Source organism: Drosophila eugracilis, unplaced genomic scaffold, assembly GCF_018153835.1.
Source record: "Drosophila eugracilis isolate 14026-0451.02 unplaced genomic scaffold, ASM1815383v1 contig_353, whole genome shotgun sequence".
Lineage (NCBI taxonomy): Eukaryota > Metazoa > Arthropoda > Insecta > Diptera > Drosophilidae > Drosophila > Drosophila eugracilis.
Genome location: NW_024573209.1, coordinates 1,291,575 through 1,301,491, shown reverse-complemented (window position 1 = coordinate 1,301,491; position 9,917 = coordinate 1,291,575). Strand labels below are relative to the sequence as shown.

General features: G+C 41.3%; 1 protein-coding gene across 1 annotated transcript; it reads right to left on the bottom strand.

Annotated features, from left to right (window-relative positions):
• Nucleotides 1-306: 306 nt before the first annotated feature.
• LOC108105757 (protein nemuri) lies at nucleotides 307-972 on the bottom strand. The gene has a single exon (XM_017212476.2). It carries the CDS (start codon nucleotides 907-909, stop codon nucleotides 391-393), a length of 519 nt encoding a protein of 172 aa, XP_017067965.1. The 5' UTR covers nucleotides 910-972; the 3' UTR covers nucleotides 307-390.
• Between the last annotated feature and the right edge of the window lie 8,945 nt (nucleotides 973-9,917).

Sequence of the window (9,917 nt, the reverse complement as noted above, 5' to 3'; positions counted from 1 at the left end):
ACGCCGCGGCAACTTCTTGTCACATGTCACGTCGCTGCAGGGCAGGCACCAAAAGGACCAAAGGACGACAGGACGTCGAAAAGAATGCGAAACAGGCCCGAAACTGTCCTCCTCTCTCTTTTGTCATTTTTCCCAGACGCCGTTGAAAGTTTCCTGGCACTCATGGGTGGTCTTTAAGCCGCCTTTTGGTGTAATGGAGTTCCAGTTATTAGGTAATGGTTTAATTTGAAGAGTTTCTATTTTAATATTATGCTGATGCTGTTTAGTTTTAAAACTTATAAAAAATGCAAAATAAAAGAGATGTTGTTTCATTAAGCTAAAAATAATTTTTATTTGTTTGTATCGTATCAGAGGATCATGCTTTAAGTCTTAGTTGGAAGCAGGGATTTCTTAGGCCTTGTTGCCCTTGCCGGAACGCCTCTTGATGGAGGTGCGGCGACGAGCACCGGCACGACCGCGACGTCCACCGCGCCTGCGTCCACCACGGCGTCCTCCACGGCGTCCACGGCGAGCGGACCTGCGGCTGGAGCGGCGAGCACCTCGGCGTCCACCACGACGACGACCAGCACGAATGATGCGGCGAGCACGGGCGTCATCCTTGTTGGGCTTAACAATGGTGTCCTTATCGTTGGTGGTGGTGTCCTTCTCCTCTTGTTTCTCAACGGCTACGGCACCTTCGTCACTGCGTCCCTCCAGTGGGTTCCTTTCAGAGTTCTCCTGGCGTTCAATCTCTTTCAACTGGGCTTCCAACTCGGCAGCTTCCTTGGATTGATCCTCGGTGTTCTTCTCGACCAATTCGGTACCTCGACGAGAGCTGATTACTCGGCTCCGCTGGGCTGCCGATTCGGTGGAGACCACCAGGCAGCAGAAAGCCGCCAGGGCAAAGATCAGGGCGATTTTGGCTGACATATTGTTGCTCTTGGTCGAACTGTTGCTTGTGGAAAGGCCGGAAGTGGTTGTGATGCTTTCTGGATGACATCTCCGGTTTTTTATACTCACCAGATCCGTTAGAACTGTGCCACCTGTTTAAATGTTTTCCCACTGCAAGATGTGTTGCAACACTCATCTCACACACCTTTTTGCCCCCGCCCAGCTGTGTTTGTCCACTGCGTTTCCCCTCCCCCTTTGTACCGATACCGATGCTGTGCGGCTATTAAATTGATCTTTTGTTTACCCTTTCGCCTTTCAACTGCAGCACATTTTCCGGCTCCTCTGCTTACGCTTGATTTCCTTACAAATTGCTTGCCCTCCGGCTGGCTTACTCCGCTCCGTCCGCAAATAATTGGTTTCTGGCTCCTTCGGCCAGATCCCGTTGGCCAGACGGGAAATATCATTTAAAAAGAATAAACGTAAATAATCGAATTGTGCACAAAAGCGTTTTAGCTGCGCTTTCGTTTGATTTAGTCGAGCAATGTTCGCAGCCCCTTTGGCTGGCTGGGTAATTCGCTAGAATTGCGTCTGTAGAGCTTCCGGAAAATGCACTGCAGCAATTAAGTTCTGATCCAAATAGTTCCTTTCATAAAAATGTAAAAAAAATATTCCTTGATAGTTTCCTTTTAATTACAATCCGGTGGGGTATAAAGTATTAAGGTATATTAGTGCAGCAATAGTAGTACTAGTACCAGTAGTACTAGTACCCAAAACTATCGGATTTCTCACAGTGTACTGTATATAGAGTACAATCCGCGACTATTAAAAAGTGCAGAGCAAACAGCTTGAAGCGATTTAGTTGCGCGTTTAAATGAATTACAAATTTGCGCTGGGCCCGGATCTGGTTGTGTGGGTGGAACAGGATCACAGGAAGCCCAGACCCTACGACTGCCGCTTAGCTCCACGTATAGATATAGATATATATTTATCTTTAGATATATATCTTTTTCGGCAACTTGCCAGCAATCAAACATATTTATTGCGCTTAAACGCTTTGCCAATAATTTCTGCTTCGGCAGCTGTTGGCGGAACCGGAAGAAAGGGGCGTCGTGAAGGTGGAGCACGTGCCGCCGGAAATCACGTGGCCGACATTTGTTGAAATGATTTACAATTGTTGACTTTTTTCCTTTGGCCTAAACAGCAGTTGCCGAAGGGAAGCTGAATAAAAATTGTTATGGGGACTTAAATTTGATTAAAGGCTGTCACGGCGTTCAAATGTTCAGCCAAAATTTGAGCCATGCAATGTAGCTGAATTTATTGGTAGATCCTTGGGTCCGATTTGCAGGACATCCATTCAGGAGTGCTCGAAAAACTAATTAAAAAGCGCTTAGTATGTGAACAAAGGATTTTCAATTTCAGTCAACAAAAGAGGGCTCGCATGTCCCACTGACTGAGATGAGATATCCGGAGTCCTTCCACCACTCCCTCCTCCGTTTAACTGCATTGTCTTCATCCATAGAGGACCATTTTTCTAGAAATCTCATGGCCATCAATGCGGTGTAGGGAGTGTTCATTGTTACCAGAGATTTCTGTGCCAGAACATTCCTTTTTTTTCTATATATATATTTAGATTTTAGCGTGAACTATCATTCCAATGTCCCTGTCTGCTTTTATTTTAGTTTTCTTAAAAATTTTACAACTATTCCAACTAAATAGGATGGTCATACGATGGTCCCAGATCGCAGATCCCCGCTTGGCGGGCTTCAGCTCGTCTAAAAAGGGGAAATCACTTGCTCGGGGCCACATCCTGACAGCGGAGCTGAGACAGAGCTCTTTCGGCCTTTGCAGATTTGCCCAAGTTATTTGACTTTCTCCGGGTACCTCACAAAGGCCCCGAGCACCAAAAGGGCAAAAAATATGTAGAAGTTTGGGGCGACATTTGCCTGCTCTTTTTCCTGGTGTCTTGTTGCCAAAACATTGGATTCTGGTTTGTGCCATTGTCATGCCCGTTGGTTCCCACACCAGGACCTCACCAGGAGCTGCCGTGTGCAGCTGGGGGCCAGGGAGCGTGTCAGAGTTTACATTAGAGCCTGACATGCCTGCAGGGACAATGCCAGTAACACTACGGAAAAAGAACGCTTTTCGGTTTGGAAAGCGTAAAATAATATTTATTTTTATATCGACTTTTTTCTATTTACATTTAAGAAATAGTTGCAGTTCTAACATGCGGTTTATGTTTATTTTAATATAAGAATGAACAGAGTTACTTATAAAGGTATCTATTTTTATCTTTGGTAGTTATCTTTTTTATGGAAGAACATTTAAATCAATTTTATGTTTTGAAACGATTAGGTGTTTATTTTTGTGAGTGCAGGGCAGACAAGTATGTAAAGGCCATTGATGTGTGCTGGTTGTTGTCTCGACTTGATTGAGTTTTATGCACAGTTTACTTCCTCTCTCTCGTTCCGGAGTGTCGCTTAATAGCCAGCGGGCTAAGCACACGTGCTGTACATCCTTAATTTGGCTGACGAGCTGGGGACCCTGGCTTCCAGCTTCCTGATCCGCTTCTCCACCTATCCTAACCGGTTGCCCCACATTTTTAGCCAGTTTTAAAGCAAACAACTGTCGTCTGTGTGTGCCTGCAACTTAAACTTGGCCAAGTGGCTGGGAGTGGAGTCGAGTGGATTCCTGCAGCGGCAGCCCACTTATGCGTACTTGGGTGGCATCATGGCTCATTGTAGTCTGCTCTCTGTTTGGCATTCACCTTTATTTGCTCTGCGATTTATTTATTCAAAAGCACAACAATTTCCCAAATCTCTTTTTTCTATATATATTGCTGTGTGTTTATTTATTTATCTGGCTTTTAGCTAAACTTCGAGTCTAGTCTTTTGTGCCAAGTTCCATTTCAATGGGCTCAGCTCGAGTCGTCCCATTCATGCTCCGTCTGGCATAATTTCCTTGGTCTTTTACTCCTGACTTGCCAGCTTTTCCTTCGTTTTGGGTGGGCGAGTGCAAGTCATTGCTTCCATTTGACGTCATTATAATTCGGGCAGCAAACATACTAGAAGCTAGGTATATTATATATAGATAATACCTACGTATTTGTGTTGCTGCTGCTGCTCGAGGAGCAATTCAAATTGTGATTGAAAACATGAAGAAAAGGTGCCCGAAAAATAGAAGTGCATATTTTATTCAGCCGAAGCCTTTCCTGTCGCCAAATAATCGATATTTCCCTCTGACAGGCCAGAGTCTTTCCACTTTTTCTTTCGTCGCTAAGCCTGAGCAACACTTTCAAGTCGGCTTCAATTACATAGCCTTGACAGCCCAACCGCCCCCACCACTCCTCTCCCATTTAGCTGGAAAAGCGAATAAGTGCTTTTCTATTTGCCATCGTCTTTTGTGCAAATTCTCAGCGCTTATGCAAAAGAAGACGTTGCCCATTATGCAAGGTAATCGAAGCGCAAAGACCGTCTTCTTCTTTTTCGCATCCAATGTCATCGAATTTGAGAGACTTCTCGTAAATTACGAGCCAAGGTGGGGAAACCCTCTGTTAGCCATTTAATGCATTGAAAAATAAAGAGCCTACACACGATACCCAACACATTTTGACTCTAATTCACTGGCCCCTGAAATTAGGCCACAAAAATTATGATTATGATGTGTTCATTGTTTTTATGCGGCTCTCTTTTCTGCTTCCGGCCATTTCCCAAATACGCAATACATGCATACGTTTCATTCCAGACACACGTGTAACATGTACTTGGCAAGTGCTTACAAATCGTCTTGGCTTTTGCCCTGCATACCCTGTATCTTGGGAGTATATTAGGTTATAAGCTTATTATATAATTTGTATATTAATTATTATAAATTGTGCATATATCTGCATAATAAATAAAAATTCAATCTTTCAATGTATATAAATTTTATTACTTTATTTTCCATATATTGTTTCTTTAAGTTTTGTGATATATTGTAGTTTGATCTTAAAATAATACTATTCTATAGTTCTGCCCTTTAAATAGTACTGGGTATCAGTATTTCTTAACTTCTTATATAAAACTCCTCGCGTTGTTTTTGTCTTTTGGCACTCGAGTTTTGTTTACATTTCGTACTGCTAATCACATGCAAATCCTTTTAAGTCGCAATGACTTTGTGACTTGAGCGCATAATAAGCTCATTTGTAATGGAAATAAGTACACACATAGGCATATATGTGTGTGGCTCTGTGAGAGTGTGAGTAAGAGTCTGTTTGTGTTTGAAATAGCTGCAGGTTATTTGGCAAAAAACCTTTTTTGCGACTCTGTTGTTGGCATTCACGGGAAGGATGTGTGTGTATGGAGTTTCTGGCTTTTATTTATGCCCTCTTGTGTGTGGTGGCGAATGTGTGTGTGTTAGAAGGAGTGTAATTCCCCTACCCACGCACATCCAGACTGAGGTATAAAAATATGAATCTAATGTTCATTTTATACGCGTAATTTACGCTGTGAGGTATTTTAAGTGAGCCGCGCGAGCTTCATTTGCACTCGCACTCTGCCGGAAACTGATGAAACTCCGACTGTAAGGATACCGCTGCCTGTGTGTGAATAATGTTTATGGCTCGCATAGGTTGGTATTCTAATTGCATATGCTTTAATTTTAACGATTCCCTAACTTAAAGGCACCATGCCTGTAGGGCAAGTCAGCGGTTGGACTATATTTTATAAGGCCAATTAAATAATAAATTAATATTCATATGTTAACAGTAAATCAGTTATGCAATTAAAATATATTTCTTTATTTCTCTGACAATTAGAAACGAGAATTTAATTTAATTGCCTTTGCGTTGTGGTAAATTTCATAAATAACCCAAAGCTATACGACTTTTAATTTGAAATATATGATTTATTTGACATCACCCGAATCCTTTCACCCACATATGTGTGTGCTTGTGTGGCCCCGCCAATTTGCGCAGCTCTTGAATTGCGAGCTAATTTATTAGCAATGCCCGAAGGCAGCACCTTTAAAATGTTGTAATAAATGTCACACACGCCACGGCTGCCAGCCCAGAAAGTTATGGCCACGCATTTGTCACACGCGGCTAAAAAAGGATGAAACAAAAAAATGTGTGGCATCGCAATTCGAAGCGAAGTGAAGAAACACAAATAAATACGATAAATAAAAACATTTTTAATTAAAATTCCAAACAAAGAAAGCGAACAGTTGAGCGAGCACAAGAAGAAATGTAATTCGGAAATATAATATCGACAACAGAAATTTTTCTTGAATTTAAAATGATTAAACGAGGGAATGATGGATTGTATATTTATGAAATTTATATTTTAAACTTAGTACTTAGTCCATCTTTAAAATTGAATAGTTTAAGTACTCTAATAACATTGCTGTACGTGATACCCTTCCCTACAGCACTTTTCATTAATTTCTCCTTTGGAACGTAAATGAATCAAAATTTCGTTCAAATGGCAAATTAAAATGGAATGCGCGAGCGAACCAAGCTGCCAATTATAAACAAGTGAAATTTATGGTCCAAATTTATTTGTTTTCCCTTTCACGTTTTTGTATTGTGCGAATTTAAATGAGCAGCAATTTCTCCATCAAGTTTTGTTCCATGGTTGAGTTTTTCCCATTTTGTTTTTTTTTTTTTTTTTTGGGGTGGCTTAAACGAAGGGTGAAAGGAAAAATTGCTGCCGTTTTTCTCCGATTGTTGCAGCAGCTGTTGCACTCCAGGCGCTGATTATATAGTTTTCGCTCCGATCTCAGACCGTTGTCATAAAAGTCAAACCCATACCAAGAAGCCTTGACCCTTTTTATTTTCGCAGCCCAGACTCGCTCCTGATCCTTTGGCACATATGTGCCAGGAGCATATACAACTTAATCGCAGCATTTTCATAAAATTTTATTGAATTTAAAAACGAAGCCCAGCTACTTGGGCAAATATCATTTATTTTATTGTTCAATTCCGGCGTAACGTATTTCTCTGAAACATGTCCTTTTCTTACAGGACTCAACTTGGCCAGGAAGTGCTTTGGTGTGTGTGTGAGTGAGTGTAAGTCCTCCTTTGATTTCCCGGCCGTCTGCTTGCGAATGGCAGCTGGGCCATAAGAAGAACTAAGGTCTTTCGCCCCCATGCCCGGACATGGTGTCCGTATCCTTCTCTGTTTGTGGCACTTTGGCCCATTCGTAATGAATGTTTATTGCACCGGACATGTACATGTTTTTGCTTTCTGTGCACCCTGCGTGCACCCAAGTCCTGCCACATCCTATCTCCTCGATGGCTGCTTTTGTGTTTTTCTAGTCGTTTCTGGTCAACAAGGCTGCGTAATTGCTTTTGGTTTCTCCTCCATGTACTGGTATTGTTGTCTTAACGTTTCTCTGATAAGGAGTTTGTCTTAAAGGAGCCAGCGGAAGGCCAACAATTTGTTGCGACAACATCTCGGCAGATCTTCGTTGTGATTATGTTTCCTCCATCAAAATAAGTACATGTTTACCTTTGTCCAGCAGATTGCTTCAGATTGCCTTTTGTCTGTAAGTTTGGAGTTTGATAAACAGATAGATGACAAATATCTGAAGTTTAAGCAATTATATAAGTACAACAACATCATTGATTATTGCATTTTGTCTTTGTATCTTTAGTAGTAATATTAAATTTTTATATGATAAAAAGTTCTTTGCTTTCGTAACGTTTTTCTAAAGTTTTCCCCTTTAAAAGCTGAAACAGATTTACCACATCCGTCTCTGTTGACAGACTTCAGCACAAACCAGTGCCCAGCAACTATCGAGAAAAGCAAAGATATGTAACATTTTAATAATCATAAAAGCAAACACGAATATCCAAAGTGCTAACAATAACGCCCACAACACAATCTAGTTAAATAAGAATAAACGTTGCCACATATTAAAAAGCCAAGACAACTTGGTGGTTCGTCGATAAGGACGACGAACGTCAGGACTCGTTGGCAGAAAGTAAGCAGGAGTAAGTCATTGTTATGCATGACGCCAACTGCCAACTGAGAAAGCCAAAGCCAAGTCGAGGGTTCTGATTTCCATAAACAGCAACAACAAGTGCTTGTTGGCTGTGCTCTGCTGGCGAGAGGAAAAATATTAAAGATTCTGGAAACCATAATCTTATTGACGTGATAGGATTACACTTTGCTAAGTGAATTAATAAAGTAAGGTGGTCTGGAGAGAAGGGCGGTGGGGCCAACTACTTAGGACGACCCACTCAATATGATATGCACACAATATTATGGTCGAAAAACGGTCGAATATTGCGAGGGGCAGCAACATAATAAGTGCGGCAGTGGAACGTGGCCTGATTCTTGACAAGGGATGAGCGAGGAAACTTTTGTAGCTTTCAACTTTCAGCCAAGTTGCCTCCTACTCAACGTTATTAACATAATTTATCACGACGGCGACACCCAGCGTCCAATAAGGTAACACTTTTTGTTCGTTCGCCCATCCTTGAAAAGTTTTTGCCCGCCAAACTTTTCCACCAACATATTCATTACATAATCATTATGGCCAATAGAGAATTTCTTTTCTGTCAACGATTTTATTAGCGGCCAACGTTCAAACTCAATCGCCCAGTTTGCCGACGAAATAATTATGTCGTCCGAGCAATGATTAATCATTGTTCGATTTGCCTGCCGAAACTCAACCAAAAACCTCAATTGGAATTTCCTTTCTTGTTTTTTTTTTTTTTTGAAAAAAGAGCGAAAATAAATTGGCATTTATTGTGATGACTTGCTGTGTCGTCGGTTTGGGGAAAGGCCGCAATTTTGACGACTATACATCAAAATGTCCAACAGTTGGCGAGCTCCTGCTGATTGGGCCCCAGGGAGCACTTAATTCCGCCGGATTTGATTTTTTTGTGGTGATATTTAGTCATAGGAAAATTAAGTCTGATTTGGGATGGATGTATTTTAATGGAGTAGGCTTTTGGGGCTTAGAAGTCCATTAAATCGAATTTAGCACTGGTTTTGGAAAAATAATATAAATATATTTGATTTTAGGAACAATTTAAATGTGGTTTGCTAGCTTTGTCAAGTGCTGGATAGAGTGAAATTTATATATAGTATTTAAACTTTGCTAAAAAGAATTCCATGACAATACAGATTTCAAAAACTTACGACTTAAAACTTTCAAGTTAACCACATAATATTTATATCAAACTACTTATTGAGAATTCAGTTCTTTTGAAATCAAAAACTTTTTCGATTAACTCAAAAGTCAGGCCGCAACGACCTTGACAAAAAGGGCTAAGAATTAATGTCGCAGACATTCCTCGACAAGGCGCTTAGCCATTCGCTTATAATTCGAAAAGTTTTTGGGCAAGCCAACTAGGGAGTGTCCTGGCCAAGTTCCTCGAGCCGTTGGCCATTAAAAAGTTGTGTACTCTCATTTCAATTGGCTGGAACCAGCGAAGTTGTTAAGAAAATTATAAACTATGTGCAAATTTGAACTTGGCAGGGCGGCTACAAACGACTCAAAGTGTTGCAAGTGTTGCACGCAAAGTCCAATGCAAGATTCCGGCCAAAAAGTTGGTCGTTCCAATTGTCATTATTTATTTTTGCAGTTGCCAATAAAGGCAAATTGCCTGCCAATTAAATGGCCAGTGAAAAATAGGAGGTCGGGTAAAGACATTTGAGTTTTGGACAAATACCTAAAAATAAGTCCAAAAGATTGCTCAAATAATTTGTTCCTCGTTTATTGTGTTTTGTTGTCGCCAGCTCGTAATTAATGCAAATTAGATATGGACCTGCGACGAAATGAGTTTTTCATCAAGTCTAACAACTTAATTAGCTCATAAAAATGACGCCCCCAGGCTGTTAACCCACCCCCGCCCCAGAATTACCGTGTTTCTGCGTGTTGCGGCCACTTAAGCGCGGCACAGATTGCCAGAATGCCGGTCACCCTCCCCTTTCTCACACTCTCTCAATCTGGTCCCCAGACTCGGTTCCGTTTCCGGAAATTCCGTTGGCTGGATCGCAGGTCGTAGGTCACGGCGTAGGCGCAAAGCTAATTAGTATTAAGTGCTCTTGCGGCACTTG

Excerpts from the sequence above, each read along its gene's own strand:
- LOC108105757 (XM_017212476.2), bottom strand. The coding sequence starts at position 909 with ATGTCAGCCAAAATCGCCCTGATCTTTGCCCTGGCGGCTTTCTGCTGC.